At 32.7% G+C, this 21,327-nt stretch overlaps 1 protein-coding gene across 3 annotated transcripts in view; it reads left to right on the top strand.

Moving 5' to 3' along the window:
* Positions 1 to 21,327, top strand: part of LOC118186689 (KRAB domain-containing protein 2-like) — an 89,622-nt gene that overhangs the window by 47,590 nt on the left and 20,705 nt on the right. Inside the window, exons 2-3 of one of the 3 annotated variants that reach the window (XR_015042214.1) lie at positions 6,471 to 6,569; positions 15,964 to 16,091. Coding sequence is in view for 2 of the 3 variants with exons in the window: in XM_085820930.1 (XP_085677056.1) it covers positions 6,471 to 6,569; positions 15,960 to 16,091 (231 nt within the window). In the remaining variant the exon portion in view is untranslated. Of the gene's footprint in view, positions 1 to 6,470; positions 6,570 to 15,959; positions 16,092 to 21,327 lie in introns of all 3 variants that reach the window. The other 2 variants (XM_085820930.1, XM_085820931.1) reach the window with 2 other exon arrangements.

Genomic DNA, 21,327 nt, shown 5'->3' with positions numbered 1-21,327 from the left:
TGTTCTTAAGTAATACCGTAGTTAATTTACCTCTTAGCCCAGCCAACCTGCATTACGCGAATAGACTGGAATTTTCTTAAAACACACTTGGAAAACCTGGAAAAGTCAGGGAATTACATTCGCCTGTTTGAGTGGCAACCCTGCTTTGAGTACTGAATTATTTGAATGTTTTTATGTCCATGGGATGGATTTAATTTGTCGCTATATGGAATTAATATGTAAAAGTAATACATTTTATTTGAAATATACTTATATTGGTCATACAAATATGTTTTGAAACAGTATTTTAGATATAAAATATAAATAAATATATAAATGAAACAAAATAGAAATATGTGTATAGAACAAGAACTAACAAAGTCTAATAATTTTGTACCGTGTGGTTATATAATGAATAGAATAGTAGTCATATAATGAATTTTTATTTCAGACATCTTAGGATAGTGTATCAAAAAACAGGGGTAATAATAAAGATAAGTGACCTTATTTGAAACTGTAAGGTGTCATAAACAAACGTCAGGCAGTTGTTTGTGATCAACGCCCAATAGCGGGGGGGGCGCAAACATCAACGCCTGCTTCTTAAATTCAGATGACGAGTCAGACTTGTCCCCCGTAACTTCGCCCAAGTAAGCAGATGACGAGTCTCACTCGTCAAAGGTACCCAATGGGTTAATGTCTCAGACATCAAGACATTATGAAGATTAATTTTTAGAGTATGTGTCAGTTCACAATAGTACTTGCATTGAGACAATTAATGTGAAAATTGACTATGGTAATATAACTGCAGAAACTGACAATGAAAGGATCGAGAAAAACTGACGACATGCCACTTCATTCAAATATAGAGAAGTACCACAAATTCTAAGAAAAATTCTTGAACTGAAAAGTGTTGATTAAAATAGCTACCAGCAGTTTTAAAAAATTAAGAATACAGTTGAAAAATTGTTGTTGAATAATATGAAACAAACAAGAGATGGAACATTTGTTTATAAGAGATGAAAATTCATGAAAAAATGTAATCATAAAAATATTTTATAAAAAATTAAAAACAAAATTCAAATTAAGTAGTTTAATTTCAGCATTAATTTTTAATTACAGTACAAAGTCCGAGATTCGGAATGGTCTAAAATCCAGACCTCAAAGGCCACTACTAATTTTTTTTTTTTAAATTTTATTATTATTATTATATATATATATATATATATATATATATATATATATATATATTCATTTATAAAGTTTTAATTCTTTAAGCTTGCAGGTCCAGCCCGTACGTTATTGTATATTTTGACTAATAGCAGACCGCTATTTATTTTTATTTTATTTTTTTTTAATTTTTTAATTTTTTTTAAAATTATTATTATTATTATTATTATTATTATTATTATTATTGCTGTACATTGGAGTTGCATGTACATTTTTTACACCTTAATGTGTCAATTTGTGCGGACGCGTCGGGAAATTGGAACAGAGAATTGAGACTAAAAAAAATTTTTAAGACAGTTTATTTAATTAATTAAAAAATTTTGTAACGCAAAGTTTCAATTGTCTGTTTCGGCGAAACGCGTAATGGAGTTAGCTTGGTTCGACGTTCACCCAAAAATTTCTCTTGAAAAGCCAGGGTGGACCTCGAATTGAGCTAATTCACCATTTTCCGCTTTTTAATTTTTATTTTTTATATGTTTTTAACTTGTTCCATCGATTGGTTTTTTACTGTGTTTTATTTTTTGCCTATAACTTGTTTCCAACGATTAGTATTTTACTGTGTTTTATAATTTACATTTTATTTCGCATGTAGCCTAATATTTCACCTCATTCAATGGCACTGGATTTTAAAAAACTGTGTTGAACTTGGACCAACAGCTCTTGGTAACGTTTTGGCGAGCTAACTACAATTTCTCTTCTCATTTCCTTAATTTTGTAACATATTGCGCAAAAAATTTTGACCAAAATTGGTTTTTTTAGTATTGTACTTACAACCTAGCTTATAATATATATATATATATATATATATTGTGTATGTGTGTGCTGTACGCATGCGCATTTGATTTCTTCCCTCCCCCCGCATAATAAAACATGTGGAGAATCTTTTACTTTCATCATCGCATGTTTATCAACACATGACAACTCGAATAATGACTCATGGAGCGGATATCTAAAAAATTTTTTTTATATATTAGGAATTAAGAAACAGCATGGTAACCTTTTATGTTGGCATTACGCTTGGCGATAATTACAGATTTAAGTTAAATGCGCTAAGATATGTTGACAGGAAAAATTTCTTTCCATATGTTAAAAGAAGATTTTGTTACTGATACTCATAGGCCAAAAGATTACATTTAGTGCTATTTGAATTAAGAATAACTGATTTGTTATTCACATAAACCCAAAACCCGCGCCAGAATTCATATGGCCGCACTGGGCGCTAGAATTTAGGGAAGACAAGGGAGGCGCTTCGTAGCAGAATTTAGGAGCCACAGAGACTGCATCAGGCGCCGGATCTCAACAATACGTTACACAAATAAAGGATATTGCCGCCAAATATTTTCACCGTGTATTTTTTTAAAGATTTAATATAATGAATAAAAACAAATACAATTTATACACTTAATACTGTATCTCGAATTCTAAAAAAATTCTTACTTTTAAATATTTTATGATTTTGCTTTTGAATTTTATGCGGAATAAGGCTGGATAAAGTGATGTTTAATAAAGAACTTAAAAAGACAAGAAGCTAATAATAAAAAGATAAAAAAAAAATATTACCTTAAGTTATTTAAGAAAACTGAACATTGATATGATAAACTAAGAAAAGATTGAAAGAAATTAACAGCAACACTTAACATTTTATGCGGAATTTTAAACATATGTTGCTTTTAAAAAAATTTGATTTTGCTGTTGAAATTATGCGGCAAAAGTGTGAAGAAAATGATTTTTAATAATGAAATTAAAAAGACAAAAAAGGTTGCTTTATCAGGAGTCCAAGAGCAGACTGATTAATAAACTGGAAGTCATGAGGGAGGGAACCTTAACAAATACTCTAGTATGATGTTGAAATCTGAATCCTTTCAGATTTTCTTTCTTTTTATTCATTTATGTATTTATTTTATTGTTTATGCACAATTATTTGGATTTTCTATTTATATAAAAAATAAAACATTTAATTAGACATTTTAAAATTTGTTTTTATATGATAAAGTAGTAGCCGTTTGTTAAAATTTTCTGATAATGTGTTTTTATATGATAAAGTTTCATAATTCACCGCTGGAAGCATCAAAGGAGAGTTTAAATAAATTGACTTAAATTATTTTTAATGAAACATTAATTCTGAAGTCACGTTTCATCCATGTGTAGTCATAAGCCCTCGTGTATTGAAGTCAAATTTATTATTGAAAAGCTTCTCTAAAATGTAATTTTTTAATGTTATTCCATAAGATGAACTCGGTGATAAATACAATTATTTTCATAACTTCTTATAGTGATTCATCAGTACACTTATGCTGATGTTATATTGACTCTTAACGCAACAACATTCTGTCACGAAAACTTCACAAAGACAGCTATTCAAAACCTTCATGTTCAAATTTAATAGCATGGATGCTATTATTGCAGTAGGTTATGTGATCATAATAAGTTCAAAAAACTGTGTTTTATGTTTCTTATTTTTAATTTTTAATTTATTTATTTGTAAATAAATGCAAAATTTTCATTCTTTATCCTTTATTTTTGTTGAATTTCCATTTTGTATTGTGAAAATTATGCACCCGTACTGATAGCTTAAAAGTCTATATCAGGGATGGGCCAACTACGGCCCGCGGGCCAACTCCGGCCCGCAGGAAGGTTATATCCGGCCCACGGATATAATTTTTATTTGCCGGTCAGAGACAAATTAAAAGAAATAATCATATATTATATATCCATCTCCTTTTCTACTTTGTTTAAATATTATATTTTTTCTTCCTTTTTTTCAGAGAGCTGGTAATCTGTTTACATTCTCTATTTTTGTTCTACAAAACTTAAATCGAAGGAAATAGCAAACACAGGCAGTTTTCAATCGGTAAAGTGTTAAAAGCAGAAGTTATTTGTTAGTTATAGCTGTTGATTGGCGCCAACAAGCGTTATCTTTTTCTTGTGGAGCAGACATATGGGAATTCAATATGGGTGAATTAGACCTCACATGTGGCAGACTGCGCATTGGCGCGAGTTCTAATATTATTGATTGCGTGTTGAAAGATTCTGGACATATAGCGTCATTATGAATAGTGGTGAAATTATTAAAAGTATAGCGTAGCTAGTGCTTGTTTGGGTTATTCGTAAAATATTTCAACCCCAAAATGGCTACTAAAAAACGTAAAGTTGATTCAGAGTGCCGCGCTTTTAATGATGAATGGACATGGAAATATTTTTTTTCAGTTGTAAAAGATAAACCAGTGTGTCTTATCTGCAATGAAGCTGTAGCAGTCTTCAAAGAATATAACATTTCCCATCTAAGCATAAGAATTCCAATTACGAAGCAGTGTCCGAATATGAAAAAAAAAAAAAAAAAATGCAGAAAGTCTTTGTAAAAAATTATCAGGCCGGCAAAATTTTTTCAAGAAGGTAAACAGTATTCAAGAAGCAACTACACATGCAAGTTACATTGTAGCATACAATATTGCTAAAAATAATAAAGCTCTCAGTGATGGGGAGTTCGTTAAACAATGCATGCTCCAAGTTTGTGATGTTTTATGCCCAGACAAGAAAAATAATTTTGAGACTGTAAGCTTATCTCGAAAAACGGTGACTTCTAGAATGGAAGCCATCGATAAAAATTTGGCATCACAATTAGAGTCAAAGATTGGCCAGTTTAAATTTTGTTCCATAGCTATGGATGAAAGCGCTCAATTAGTGTTATTATATAAGAGGTGTTGATGAGAACTTTGAAATTATTGAGGAACTGGCGTGCATGCGTTTTTTAAAGGGAACTACAACGGGATATGATATTTTTCGTGAATTTCAGGAAGGGCTTTTAACTTTGAAAGTGCCTATAACAAATATTACGACCGATGGAGCACCAAATATGATAGGAAAAAAAATCTGGATTTCTTGGACTCTTTAATCAAAACTATCCCGGGAACAATGTTGTTTTTCTACATTGTGTTATACATCAAGATGCTCTGTGTAAATCTGCGTTGAATATGAAACCCGTGCTTGATACAGTCGTGAAGCTTGTAAATACTATTCGATGTCGTGGGCTTACTCACAGGCAATTTCGAGATTTTCTTCAGTCAGTGCAATCTGAATACTCTGATGTACTGTATTACACGAAAGTAAGGTGGCTTAGTGCAGGATGTGTTTTCGAGCGGGTTTGGCAGCTGAAAGACGACATTGTGTCGTTCTTCCATGAGAAACAGTGTTCTGCGGAGTGCGAAATGTTAGAAGATACAAAATGGCTTTCAGACTTTGCATTTTTCACAGATTTTCTTTGTCATATGAACAACTTGAATGTCAAGATGCAAGGGAAAAATCAATTTATCGACGATATTTGGTCACATCTCAAAGCTTTTAAACTAAAACTTAAATATGTTTGCTGGGCAGCTAGGTAAGAATGACTTATTTCATTTCCTGAGGTTAAATTCAATACCCTTAGTAAATGAAGAGAACCTTAAGAATTATGAAGATAGCTTGAAAAAACTGCATTTTGAGTTCGAACGCAGATTTCAAGATTTCAGTGCCATTCAAGCAGAATTGGATATTTTTACCATGCCATTCAACGTAAATTGTGAAGCAGTGAGGTCAGATTTGCAGCTTGAATTAATTGAGTTGCATTCTAACAATCATCTCAAGCAATTGTTTCTAAATATGCCAAAGTTAGAGTTTTACAAATCATTATCGAAAGTAAGTTTCCCAAATTTAATATCTCGTGCCCAGAAAATCAGTGCTATGTTTGCTTCATCTTATGTATGTGAACAAGTGTTTTCAACTATGAACCTTAGAAAGAATTATTTCAGAAGTAGACTGACAGATGAGCATTTAGCCTCGTTCCTTAGAATCAGTACATCTCACTTCGAACCTCAATATAAGGAACTTTTAAAAATGAAATCGCAATTTCATTCATCTCATTAATATATTAAATTGTAATACTTGTATATTGTTTTTAAAATTTTAGAAAAATTCATCTTGGCCCGCCAAACTTTATTTTTTCGATTTTTGGCCCGCGATCGAAAAAGTTTGCCCATCCCTGGTCTATATGATAAACAGTATGAATACATTTTCCCCATTGAGTATAATTTCTGCTAACATGGTCAGTCTAAATTTACTACGATCAAAGCTACCAATTATTATAAAACTGCCAATTATAGCTTCAGTCAAAAGATTAGCATAATATGCATACTTTTATGTTCTGAAAAAGCCTCTTTGAAAAATACCTTGTGTTTTTTTTTTTTTTTTGCATATTTTTATTTATTCTTTTACATGCATACTATTTCTAGCTACAATCATGTGAGCGCCTTCAGGTTTCTGTAGATCCTACCATATGTAATCTAGTGCAGAATCATATTGAACAGAATTCTCATTTATCAGAATCAGAGGTAAGTACATAATTAAAGTCAGTTTTGTGTATTTGTAAATTATTCACAATATTTTGAGAGCGCAGAAAATTCTGTGAAGGTTTTATTTTAATAATTTGTTAAAATCAGAAATTTAAAAAATTAATTTTTCTTAAAATGCAATGTTTCTACATTTTTTTAGTTAATATTAAGGATATATTGAACTACTATTCATTGCAGATATTTATCATGTAAAATATTTTATATTTAATTTTTTAATTTAAAAAAATCATTGGTATTATATTTTAATCAAATTGGACTAAGCTTATAATTTTAATGTATTACAGGCAATTTTATTATATTTTTATTTCTAAATATGAAATCTATATCAGCATTATAGGTTTTATATTTAGGTATTATTGGGTACATGCAAAAGCTCTACCCATTTTTGTTGTGCATATGGAAGCACAAACAACACAAACTGGAAATCAGCTAGGGAATGTGTATAGTCACCACCATGATCAGTGACCTCTTGCTTTCTGGAGGAAGATGAATCTCACACTGATAAAACTCCACATCATCAAAGGTTTTCTCACTGAAGGAGTTTTGCAAAACATGGAAAAGATGGATGTCTGTGCAACCCAAGACAGCAGAATATCGTGGGTGGGGGTAAAACTTTCCAGCCAAAGTCTAGTAATTTCTGATTTACCATCACAGTAGTATGTGGTTTAGCATTATGGTTTTAGATGATAATCCTTTGATGATTGATAAGGCTTGGTCGCTTCAACAATGATTCTTGCAGTCTGTCCAGCTATTGAGAGTAGAAGATCGATTTAATTAATAGATTCCAGGACCCCATACTAAACAACACCTTCTTAGGATGAAGTTCTTTTTGGGACTTTGATGGAAGCAGTACAGAAATGCGACACACAGTCCTCCCACAGTTCACAGTCCGGTACCTAACCCACTTCTCATCTCTTGTGGAAATCGATGTCAAAAAGGGATCATTTTATTCTGAAAAAGCAAAAAAAAAAAAAACACATGCAAACTCATTCGAGCTCCATAGATTGGAAGAAAAATGAAATCACAATAATTAATATGCCAAAAAATAAATGTGCTTTGCATAAAGGAGTAACAAAATTACTTATCCTAGAAAAAAGTGTTGCAAACTGCATTCTAGTAAATCACCAAAATGGATTACCTGTAACAAGAAAAAGCATATACAGTCAAAAGTCGTTAATCCGAACTCGTCGCGACTTCGGCGATTCCGGATTATCGATTTTTCCGGATTATAGATCATCAGTTTAAATATGGTAAGATGGCATATAGAAATTACAAAATTAAAAATATGAAACCGTAATTTATGAAATAAAGAACAATTATGATCTAAAGGGTATCAAAATTTTCAAAAAGAAAAAGCTTAATATTTATTTGTTTACTTTATTAAACATTTCTTTCAATGGAAGTTGTTTAAGTTGCTTCGTTTCATGTGATAGTACTTTCTCTTTAATTCTATTAAAGAGACATAATTTCTTGTTTAGTTACAAAGTTCCGCTGTTCAAGTCCTATAATTGCTGTGTCGGACTAATTTGTCAATCGAAATTTTTCCGTTTTCAATAACCTCTGTGTCACTTTTTTCACTGTCAGAAGGGAATTATAATGACGAGGAACTTGATTTAAATCATATCAAAGACGGAGTACATCGAGATGAAATACTACATTTAGTAAGGAATTATAAGCCAAATAAAATAAAAACATGTGCTCTGAAGATAAGATAAGGAGAGTGCTGACAGATCAACTTCCAATTCATTGCGCGTCGCGGCGTCCCCCCCCCCGCCGCAGAGCAACATGAAATTGATTTCGGAATGGTTAAGAAACAAAGGATATGCCTTTATCCATTTTTTGCAGGAATTCCACTTTTTGTTTAATGTACTTCGAAACATACTTTCGCTTTGTAGATCCTTTACATATTAGTAAATATATATCGGAAATTCTTTTTGACATAATCGAAAGTTCAAGCTTACTTTTATAAAATTGCTCTAACAGTCTGAAAAAAAAAAATAAGCCGGATACAATTCGAAGATTAATGAACAACGCAATCTGCAACATTAACTGAATTAGATAATTTTAGCTTAGCTTGTACCGTCGGTTATACATTAAACGCGCATGCGTAAACGTATTATGCGCATGCGCACACGCATATTCGAAGCCGTAAAGGTCTTACGCGCATGCGTAGAAAGTTTGTAGCTTTGAGGTCCGGATTATAGATCATTTCGGATTATGGGTGTCCGAATTAGCGACTTTTGCCTGTATTTATTTGCCTTAAAGTGGAAAGAAAGAATGGAAATGAAAGTGAAAACTTTAAGGTAACTTTGATTTGGTTTAGTTGATTTATGGGAGGGAATAATTTAGTTCTACAAGGGGGAAAAAGGGAAGTTTCCGAAAGATTTGGACAACAGATTGAGAAGTTTTCAGAAGTATGTTATTGATCTGTGAAGGAAAAAAAAAATTAGCGTTACATATTGGAAATATGGATGAAACTCCAGTACTGTTTGATATGCTATGAAATAAAACAATTGATTTGAAAGGAATGGTTCACATAAAAATAACAGGTCATGAAAAATCTCACATCACCACAGAACTTTCTTGCTTAGGGGAAGGTACAAAATTAAAACCCTTGGTAATTTTTTAAAGAAACATGATGATGAAATGTATTTTCCCAAATGGTGCTTTCATTCATGTTCACGATAAAGGATGGATGGGACGAACATAATGGAAAATTGTGAACAAGAAATGTGTCCTGTTATCTTTAAGAATCCCGAGTCAGTTTGAAACATGTTCACATCCCCTGAATCGGATAATATGAAGAAATTGATAAAAGACTGTAACATGTAGAAACCATAGATCTACTCGATCATTGTTGTCCAAATCACATTAAATAGTCTCATTGCACGCATAATATACAATAAAAATTCCTTTTTATTTCAGGACCAGATATGCGTACTATCCCTCAACAACCGGTTTCTGTTCTCCCACAGCGCTTGTCCAAAAACTTCCGTAGCGTTGCCGTATTTATCGGCGTATACGCGAGCGCATGGCCCTCTCCCTATCGCTATCACCACAAACACGGACATGGCAGTTATTCAAGGCAGATTAACCCCATTAGTTCATCCTTTAGATTCGTGTATTATTAAATCATATAAATTTAAAATGACAGTGGAATATGCAGCTGCTAGAAAATGAAAAAAACATTTACAAAAGGAGACCAAATATGTCATGCTAGTCTAGAAATAATATGTGAGTGGATATTAAAAGCATGGAATGAAATTGAATCTGACATCACTGAAAAGTTATTTAAAAAATATAGTATGTCTAACAGTCTAGATATAATGGAAGGTATGGATAATTTATTTATGGATCAAAATCGTAGTGATGGTGAAGAAGAAAGAGAGTTCAATGATGTGTCTGAAGATATAACAGGAGACGAATACGATAAACTTTTCATGTTATTCGATAATGAAAATTTTAAGTCTATAAAGTATGTCATTTCTTTTAAGTAAACACTATTTAGTTACATGTAGAAGTCTAATTTTTTATGTTCATATTTTTCTAATTTTTTAATCTATCATTTTTATATTTGGTGTATAATGTGCACCCATGAATTTTGATCTTATTTTGTGTATTAAAATTGTGCAATATCTGCCAGACTACAGGGTAATATCTATTTTTCTGTCTTTCCCTTGCATTTTGAGAAAAATATTAAAATTTGAGACCTGCCTTCTACTGAACAGCATGATATGCAACTTCATTTGAAATCATGCAAACACTGGTGGTGCAATGTGAAAAATTATGATTGACAATTTAAGTTTTTTGTATGCTAGATTTGTAATAAGTGTCTGTAGATTTTCTGAATAAAATAGTGGTTTGTTCCTTCAAACTTCTGTTGGAATGGTTAATGCAAGTTCATGATCAGTAGCATTTCATAATCGTTTAACATATTTTACTTTCAAATGTTTAAGGTCTACGAAAATACAGGACTAGCCCAAAGCACAGGTAACATAAGCAGCTGCCTAGGGCATCAACTAAGTTTTTCACACTAGTGGCAACTATATAAAGGTATAATTTACTTTGAATCATTAATATATTTAATTTATTCAGAGTGTCAATCATATTAATCAGCTAGGTTGCAAAATTGCTGGAACCAGGCCTATAAAAATAGATTGGTTTTCATGTTTGGGTGCATTTCTCCCCCTTGCATAATTTTAAGTTTAGATTTTTGATAACAAATAAAATGACTGTTTCTAAAATTTTAAACTGGAAATTTCTTCTCTTCATTGGCTTTTCAACTGTGAATTGCATTTTTTATTTGTTTAAGTGTTTGGAATTTTCATGTATCTGGCATTTTCTTAGCTTTCCAAATAGTTGGGCTTTTACTATGCTTTGTTAAATATGGCTGTATATATATTTATGTGGAGTTGGACTTATTTTATTAGATTCTTTTATAAAAGAAGTAAGCATTTTCATTATTTTATAAATGAAGCACAGTGACAGATAAATGAAGATGTATATTTGAGATTTAAAATGAGTATGCATTTTTAGATATAAAATTTTACTCAACATTCTATGTGGGGTAGATGATTACATTCTTTGGACCTGTACAACAAAACGGCATGTGGAGAATTCTTTATAATCATGAACTATATGGAAAAATGGCAAAACTGATATTGTGAGAATCGTAAAGGCGTCTTGTATCACATGGCTAAGCCATGTGCTTAGATATAATGATGCATTTCCAACCAAAAAGATAACCTTTCCGAGACGAAAAGTATTAAAACAAAAAGTAAGACCGCCACTAGATGGATAGATGATGTCGAGCAAGATTTAAGGTTAATTGGAGTTAACCGATGGAAGACTTGCGCCGAATGGGGTCAGGTGGAGGAAACTTGAAGATACAGCCTTGGCCTGTAACAGGTTGTGGAGCTTATGAAGAAGAAGAAGATTATGATTACATGTGTCACATGCTTTAGTGCACAAAATATTCACATCTGCAGTTGAGAAGGCATTTTATATTTTAGAATTCCACAAATTAGAATCCTTAACCGTGGTTCAATACAAATTTTGATCAAACTACAGAAAATCTATTTTTGATTCATGCAAAATAATTGTAATACAGTCAAAAGTCGTTAATCCGGACTCGTCGGGACTTCGGCGATTCCGGATTATCGATTTTTCCGGATTATAGATCATCAGTTTAAATCTGGTAAGATGGCATGCAGAAATTACAAAATTAAAAATATGAAACCGTAATTTATGAAATAAAGAACAATTATGATCTAAAGGGTATCAAAATTTACAAAAAGAAAAAGCTTAATATTTATTTGTTTACTCTATTAAACATTTCTTTCAATGTAAGTTGTTTAAGTTGCTTCGTTTCATGTGATAATACTTTCTCTTTAATTCTATTAAACAGACATAATTTTTTGTTTAGTTACAAAGTTCCGCTGTTCAAGTCCTATAATTGCTGTGTCGAGAATACCGACTAATTTGTCAATCGAAATGTTTTCTTTTTCAATAGCCTCTCTGTCACTATCTTCACTATCGGAAGCGAATTATAATGACGAGGAACTTGATTTAAATCATATCAAAGACGGAGTACATCGAGATGAAATACTACATTTAGTAAGGAATTATAAGCCAAATAAAATAAAAACATGTGCCCTGAAGATAAGGATAGTGCTGACAGATCAACTTCCAATTCATTGCGCGCCGCGGCGTTTCTCCACCCCCCTGCCGCAGAGCAGCGTGAAATTGATAAACAGATTTCGGATTTCAAAACATACTTTCGCTTTGTAGATCCTTTACATATTAGTAAATATATATCGGAAATTCTATTTGACATAATCGAAAGTTCAAGCTTACTGTTACAAAATTGCTCTAACAGTCTGCAAAAAATAATAAGCCGGATCCAATTCGAAGATTAAGGAACAACGCAATCTGCAACATTAACTGAATTAGATAATTTTAGCTTAGCTTATACCGTCCGTTATACATTAAACGCGCATGCGTAAACATATTATGCGCTTGCGCACACGCATATTCGCAGCCGTAAAGGTCTTACGCGCACGCGTAAACGCCTGACACATGCGCAAAAAGTTTTTAGCTTTGAGGTCCGGATTATGGGTGCCCGAATTAAAGACTTTTGACTGTATATGGCGTTTAGGCAGAGGAACAGAATTCTGAGTGACCTCAAATATTTGAAAAGTAAACTCATAGAATGTATTCATAGTGCCTTCAAACTGATGTAAAGAAATCAACAAACAGACAAGTCTTGAGCTTCAGATTCCCCAGCCTACAGTTTGGAAAATTTTGTGCAAATGGCTAAAATTTATTCTCTGCAAACTGTAGTTATTTTTGGAGCTAAATAAGCAGTTTTTCTATGTAGAAAGAAAACAAATATTTTTTATTGCAAATCATGGCTATATATTTAATTAAGTCAGTAGTCTCAAACTCAAATTACATGTGAGCGGAATGGAATGCAGAATCTGGAAGGGGAGGGGAGTAGCCAGATTTTTTTTTTCCCCTGAAAATGAAAATTTTTAATCAACAAAATAAAAAATATTTCAACTACATTTTAAATTTCACTTACTAAAGATTTATCAAAACATTCATATCCAATAACAATAATAATAATGCAAAGGAGATAAAAATGAAAAATTATATTTACTTTCTCTCTGAAATCTAATGTTTAGTACCTGCGAGACGTTTTTGTTTACACTTTGTAATTAAAATTATGATAATTTGTAATTAAAATGATAACTAAATATTTATATTTCAGGCTGACATTTATTTCAAATAATTCTATTATGTTTAATTAATTGTTAAATAACATATCATAATTAAAATTTAAAACAAACAAATTATGAAAAATTTTCTAAATTGTTCATGAAAACTTTCCAGAAATAATCTTCCTCGTGGATTGTAGATGTTTACTGCTCAGTTGGGTTCCTTTTTTTTTTTTAATTTTCAACTGAAAAGGCTGTTAAAAAAGCTGTTCACGTATTAATATATTTCCAAACAAAGCAATTAATCTTAGTGAAAAAGTCTGTAAGTGAGCATCCTTATTTTATGACAAGTAGGAACAAAATTTAATCAAATATGTATCTTTATTTCTTTGAATAAGATTTATAATACATTATAAATTAATTAACTCAGTTTATAAATTTTCTGGTGCATTATTCACGGTAGTTTTTAATAGTAATGAAAAGTCTAAGTTTACATTAATAAACTCGGACTTGAAATAATTAAGATCTTAAAATCTTTGCAACAAATATGTAATTGAAATGTATTTTCAAGCTGCATAAAAGTGTTTTGTAGCCACCAGTTTGAAACTACTGGGATAAGTCACATAGCATATGATAATTATCTGTGTCACTGTGTGGGGAAAGATTGCATATTTGCATGTTTCCTTTCAGATTTCACCATGATATCTTTTCCTGTGTCTTGTATATAAATTATTGAAACTTTATACTTCTTTTGTAATGTTTCAGTGGGCGTTTGCACATTGTGGAGTTTGTAATAGTGAGAACCGTAATTTTAACCTAAGTTCCACTTTAAAAATTTTAAAATGTACACTGGTGTAAGAAATTAAGAAAATTTTCATATTTGATCTATGATTTCCAGAATTACTGGACAGATTTTAATAAAATTTGGTGTAAACATAAGTTTATATAATACAAACAAAAGAAACATTCAACAGTTATAATAGACTCAAATGTTCGTGTGTAACACACATGGGAGTCTGAAGGTCTGAAACAGCGACTGCAGAAGACACAAAAGAAATGGGCTAATAGTGGATGTGGTCCCCTCTTACAACCATACAGGCCTTGCAGCGTGATGTCATACTGGAAATAAGGCAGTTTGGCAGTTGGTCCCACTTATTTAGCAACGCTGTTTTCAGTTCCTGGATGGTTCTCGGAGGGGGTTGCGAGTTACAGTTGCCTTCCCCAGAGCGTCCCAGACATGCTCTAGAGATCTATAGGGTTGAGGTCTGGAGACCTGGCTGGCCAATCCATCCGGCGAATATCCTCACTCTCGAGAAATTCGTCAACCAGAAGAGCTCTATGTGGCCTTGTGTTATCGTCCTGTAAGATGAACTCGGGGCCCACTGCACCCCGGAAAAGGCAAACATAGAGCTCCAAGATCTCATCCCTATACCTTTCACCAGTCACAGAGCCTCTGTCAAAGACATGAAGAGGTGTGCGGCCATCCAACATGATGCCTGGCCAGACCATTACACCGCCACCGCCATAATTCTTGATTTCGCGGACATTGGAGGGTAGGTAGCAGGTCCCTGGCTCTCTCCATATGAAAGTACGGCGAGAATCGGTGTTTAGGCTAAAATGGGACTCGTCGGTCGCCTATTGCTCTGTACTCCAATCACTATGCTACCTACACCATCCTAATCGGTCTCTCATGTCCGTTGATGTGAGCAGGATGCAAACAGCCGGTCTTCTGGCAAACAACCTTATTCAATCTTTTGAAAACAGTCACCCTTGTTACACGAGTTCCTGTAGCTGCATACAGGTCCCGTGAGAGGTGAGAAGCTGTATCCCCTCTGTTACGCCATGCCAAAATGGACAAATAGCGATCTTCTCTGGCTGTTGTGGCTCTTGGACGACCTTGCCCAGGCTTTCTCTCGATGGATCTAGTATCCTGGAACTGTTTCTATAGGTTACACACGATGGTGGGCGGTCAATTAAACTCTCTGCATATCTGGACTTAACGATTGGCCTGCCTCTAGCCTCCCCACAGTTCGCCACCTCATTCCATCACCTAAACGTTGGTGGTTATTAATTTTTACTGTTCCGATGTAAATTTAGCCGATTGCTGCAAGGTAACTCCATGCGCTTATAAAGCCGGTTTTTCTGCTGGCTCTGTCTACATACACATGTATGCTTAGGTATTTGCCATTTAAGATTTGCATTTTTATCTAGAAGCAGGGTTTTTCCTTCAGTTCAATTCTTTTAATGTAATTCGATAATAGTATATGTAAATTCTCTTAATTCATTTTACCAGTGTAGCTAGCCATTATAGATATGGAATATAAGATAAAATATAAATTTTTCTGATGTAACTTCTCTGTTTAAAAGGTATGTATGAGTTTTTAAAATGTTTTTATACTATTATTTTGATTAGATGTATGAGTATAGGAAAATCACTTGAAATACCTTCTTCGTATATTGTTAGTTTTCAGTATGTCAGAATGTAATAGAAAAATGAAACAGCATATATATATATTTTTTTCCCTCAAGTGAAGGTATTAGTCAAGCTTAACTTTCAGTCTTTTTATGATATTTTGATTCTCGGTTCTTTAAAACATGGTTTATCATTATAATGTCAGTTTTTAATCTCTTTCTCCCTCATTTTTCTCAGACAGATATTAGTCATCCACGTATAGTCAAAGTGGAACCCATCTCTGATAATGAAGCTTCAAATATAAATGGTTTCGAAATAAGTGATTCCTCAAATGATGTTTGTACATCACCAAATATTGGTAATTTAGAAGTAAGTTTTTTTTTTTTTTTTTTTTCTCTTTTTTTTAAAGTTAAGAGCAATTTTAATGTACTAGATAAAGGAAAATACATCTTACAATTGTAGTTTTTTAATATCATCAAACTTCCAAAATAAATTTAAATACCGATTAAAGACATCATAAAATAATGCTATGTAATTAGGCATAAAATAATTGTAACTTTTAATAAAATAGTGGTCTTGATAAGCATCAGGTACTCGAATCATGAAAGAGATGTGAAAACTGGTAAGACAACGAGAAATGATGATACTGAAACAAAACTTATGCAGTTTTTCAATGTTAAATGTCTTTTTATATCAAATTTTACATGGTTCATACACTCCTTAAAAGTACTTAAAAAGTCCTTAGATTTTTTCGAAACAATATTTGGTCCTTAAAAAAAAATCCTTCATTTTAGCCAAAACCATCAAAAGGTCCTTGATGTACTCATTTGACATTTCTGTCTGTTTTTTTAGGACTGCCGTTTAGAGTGTGAATTAATATTTTGGAGAAATATTTTTTGGCGATGCCTTGACAAATATGTATTTGATGGGTTAACTTTTGAGTTCTTTCCTACTTCTTAATATAAATGGGAAATACTTGAGTTTTAGATAGAAGACCCTGCTTCGATTGAAACATAAACACTTTTTTTGGGGGGGCAGATGAAGAATTCATAAAATATTACCTCATAAACAACTGTTCCTTTTTTCAGATATAACTTCTTTAATTACATAGTGCTAAGTTTGGTGACTAATCAACATTTTGGTGTTTTCAAAATTAGTTTGTATACAAAATTTTTATTCAGAAATTTGTAAGATTTTTGACGTTTTTTTTTTTTTTTTTTTTTTTTTTTTTTTTTTTACAAACATAATAGCACTGATAAATAATAATAATAAACTAAAATTATATTTAAGAAATAACATTAAAAAACATTTTTATTTTCTCCAGCCATATTTTAAAGCAACATTATTTTCCATTTTGGTGACTTAAAAATATTTGATTCTGAAAAATAACAAGATAATAAATGTCAGCACATTTTTCAAAATACTTTTTAGAAAAAATAAAATTGCTACTGTTATTATTTGAAAATTAATGTAATTTGTCTTTGTATTTTGTAGCTTTTAATGGATAGTTATATTACTATCATTTTAGAATCATTATCATAAATTATAACTGCCGTAAAATGTTTGTAGTGCTTTTCTAATGCATATTATTTAGAAATAAAAAAAAGTTGTAATTGTAACTATGTAAATCTTTTATGACTAACAGTATGTAACTATGCAATATAATTATTTGTAATTAACTTCTAAACTTTATAAGTTATCTCTACATGTTAAGGTGAACTTATCTCCTTTTTGTAATTTGGGTTGCATACACAAATTACTCCTTTTGTGTTGCATACAGAATAAATTGTGTATGCAACACAAAAATGAGAAAATTAATTTAAAAAATTTTTCCTTACAGTTCATAAGACTTAAAATAATTCAAAACAACCTATCATCTCTTCAGTGGCTTATTGGAACTTTATATTAAATACTGTAGATTAACCTGAGTTACAACTTTAGCAAATCTACATGAAGCTATGACATTAACTGGGTCAGATAAAGTGCAACTAACTTTCAACACTTAACCAATGTCAGGCAATCATGTCTGTTCTAATCAGTCACTCTCTACCTCTAAGCAAGCAACATCAGTAGCAATATTCAGGCTTCTGTTATAATTCATGCTGATTCATAACAATTATTTTACTCCAGAGTTTAACTTCGGCCACTTGACATAAAATTTTCATATACCTCCGGACTGAGTGAGTACATGATGGAATGAAGCTTAAAAGAAAGAATTCATAAAGCACTGTTGGCAAAATTAAAGTAAAATGCCACTAATCTTTAAAATATGTGGGATTATTATGTAATCCCACATATTTTAAAGATTAGTGGATTATATTAAATGTAAAATATAAATGTTTCAAGAAGTTTTATAATTTAATGCTAATTACTTGAAAATTTTTTAAGTTAATTTTATTCTTGAATTTGTTTTGTAATTAAATTAAATATTAGATTATGTTTAATAATAATGTATCCTAATTACAGATTTATTTTATTTTTACAAATTGGAAAAGTGAAGTTCACGTGTAGATTAATTTATAGAGTTCCTCACTTTTATCCTGTTAAATGTAATGTCGAGGAGCCTAGTGAACTATTAAGCGAATAATCGCTGAAGTCCAAGAACAGAAACGTAAACTCAAGAAGGGTTAATTATCCTTTATTTCACTCAAAATAAGATTAACAGTCGGCTCCTTTCTCAGGGCCTACAGCAAAGCCTCCACTTGTGCTTAAACTCAAAATATAAGAAATAAGAACTAACTTAAGAGATTTAGCCAGTTAGTTGGCCCGCAGTGTTAAATTAGCCAGCGAACTATCAAAAGGCACATTATATGGCCGAGCGAATAACAGCTTAGAGAGATGTAGTTCAAAGGCAAACAAGCGCTACTCAGGAATTCTCATTCTCTCTGCCGAAGTCAGTTGAACTGGACTTATATACTACAGTCAAAAGTCGTTAATTCGGACACCCATAATCCGGATCTCAAAGCTACAAACTTTCTGCGCATGCGTCGCGTTGATGCCGCGGCGCGCAATGAATTGGAAGTTGATCTGTCAGCACTATCCTTATCTTATCTTCAGAGCACATGTTTTTATTTTATTTGGCTTATAATTCCTTACTAAATGTAGTATTTCATCTCGATGTACTCCGTCTTTGATATGATTTAAATCAAGTTCCTCGTCATTATGATTCGCTTCCGATAGTGAAGAAAGTGACACAGAGGTTATTGAAAACGGAAAAATTTCGATTGACGAATTAGTCGGTATTCTAAAAATAGCAACCTCTATTTTCACTGCGTCATTTCACGAAAAATCTATGTCATATGATTCTTACGTAATTATGGTGATGTAAATGGAACTAAAACTCAACCAGCCAATAAAAATTTTACAGCAATATTACCTGTCCAATCAAAATGCTTTGAGAACCAAAACTAACTCAGTTTGACGTAAGATTTCATCCTGAACAATACACACTTGCCTTCTATGTTTTGTCCTGGCTGCACTGCAATCTGTCTGCTCTTTCCTTCTTGTTGTAAATTTATCTAAAATGTAAAATCTCTTGGAATAGGCACAATTAATGTGCCACTTGATTGCTGCTGCAAGATGTTTGCTAAAATAAAAAAATGAAGATTTAAATTTGCATTCGCCTCCAATTTCCTAGTCATTGTGGATCAACACTACTACTGCATCCAAATTCCTGCTCCTGAATATATTACATATACAGTACAAAATCCGTAATACGGACGTCCATTATATGGAATAATCTATAATCCGGACCTCAAAGCCACAAACTTTTTTTTTTTTTTTTTGTATGCTTTACGCGTATGCATAATGTGCGTTGGGAGGATGTGTCTCCAGATACGTTAAGAAATGCTTGGCATAATTTATGGCCAGCTACCATGTTTCATGGTGAGCACGATGAAGATGATAGCCACAAATTTCAAGGTTTTTGGCATTGCAAACTAAAGGTGAAATTTTCCAGTTATTGGATTTTGCAAAGAAATGTGGAAAAGCGGTAATAAATGAAGATTATATAACAGAAGTTTTTTATTGCGACGAAAATGCCCCAATCATCAATCAATTAACGGACGGCGAAATCTGTAATATGGTCCTAGATCCAGAAAATACTGCTTCAGATAGTGAAGAAAGTGACAGAAAGGTTATTGAAAACGAAAAAATTTCGATTGACAAGTTAGTCAGTATTCTCGACACAGCCATTATAGGTCTTGAACAGTGGAACTTTGTAACTGAACAAGAGTTTATGTCTGTTTATAGAATTAAAGAGAAAGTATTAGCACATAAAACAAAGCAACTTAAACAACTTACATTTAAAGAAATGTTTAATAAAGTAAACAAATAAATACTAAGCTCCTTTTTTTTTTTTTTTTTTTTTTTTTTTTTTCCCTTGTAAATTTTGATACCCTTTAGATCATAATTGATCTTTATTTCTTAACTTACGGTTTTATATTTTTAATTGTATAATTTCTGCATGCTATCCCACCAGATTTAAATTGATGATCTATAATCCGGAATAACCCCTAATCCAGAATCGCTGAACTCACGACAAGTCTGGATTATGGACTTTGTATTGTATATGTAATGAGAGCACAATTTTAGAAACACTGATGTAATACCACTGAGACATAAGATGAAGGACAAAATAATGTGAACACCTGTGAAAAAGTATGACATATTTCACACCTGCAGTACAGCCGCGACAACTGCAACAGAAGTTTGCCACCTAGTTAGCGTGAAGAGGAAGATATCAGTCTCTCAACAGCAGTCACCTGCATTACATGCTTTGATTGAACTGTCTGTGAGAAGTTGAAGTGTCAGACCTGTCAGAGTTTCAAAGAGCAATGATAGTTGGAGTGCGTTTAAGTGGAGTATCGGTTACGGAAATAGCAAACCTTGTGGTGTGTGCAAGGAGTACTGTATCAGCCGTTATGCCAGTGAACACGAAAGAGTGTAAGGCGACGTCTTCAAAGCATAACAGTGTCTGAAAGTCAAAGCTGGGTGATAGGGATAGACGGGTCTTGAAGCGCATAGTAGCCCGAAAGCACAAGCAATTGTTATCCGAGATAAGATCCGAACAGTCATCTCCAGGACCCCGTTTCAACAAAACTGTCAAAAGGGAACATTATGCTGTGAACATTTATGGCAGAGTGGCAATTCATAAACCCTTGGTGACAGCAACTAATGCTTTCCAGCGACGCAAATGGTGCAGAGATCACAAAGCCTGGCCCCCACAGCAGTGGTAGCAGGTAATATGGTCAGATGAATCGTCATGCACCCTATTTCAGAGGACCGGATGTGTTTATGTTTGGAGAATGCCCAAAGAAGCGTTTTAACCTGACTGCCTCTTGCTGACTGTAAAGCATAGGGGTGGCACCAATATGGTATGGGGTGCGCTATCTTGGCAGGGTCTTGGGCCCCTTGTTATTCTGCATGGGAGGATCACATGCAATCACTATCTAAGCATTCTATGGGATCATGTCCATCCTTTTGTCCAGACTGTATTCCCTGGAAAGTGACCGCTTTTTCAAGACGACAACACCCCTATCCACACTGCTAGGTGTATTCAAGAATGGTTCGAAGAGCATGATGATGCAATTGAACATCTCACTTG

The sequence above is a fragment of the Stegodyphus dumicola genome, chromosome 7, assembly GCF_044657685.1.
Source record: "Stegodyphus dumicola isolate Sdum_Otavi_A_Nest chromosome 7, ASM4465768v1".
Taxonomy (NCBI): Eukaryota; Metazoa; Arthropoda; class Arachnida; order Araneae; family Eresidae; genus Stegodyphus; species Stegodyphus dumicola.
The sequence above is the reverse complement of the archived record's forward strand: the minus strand, read 5'-3'. Positions and strand labels throughout refer to the sequence as shown.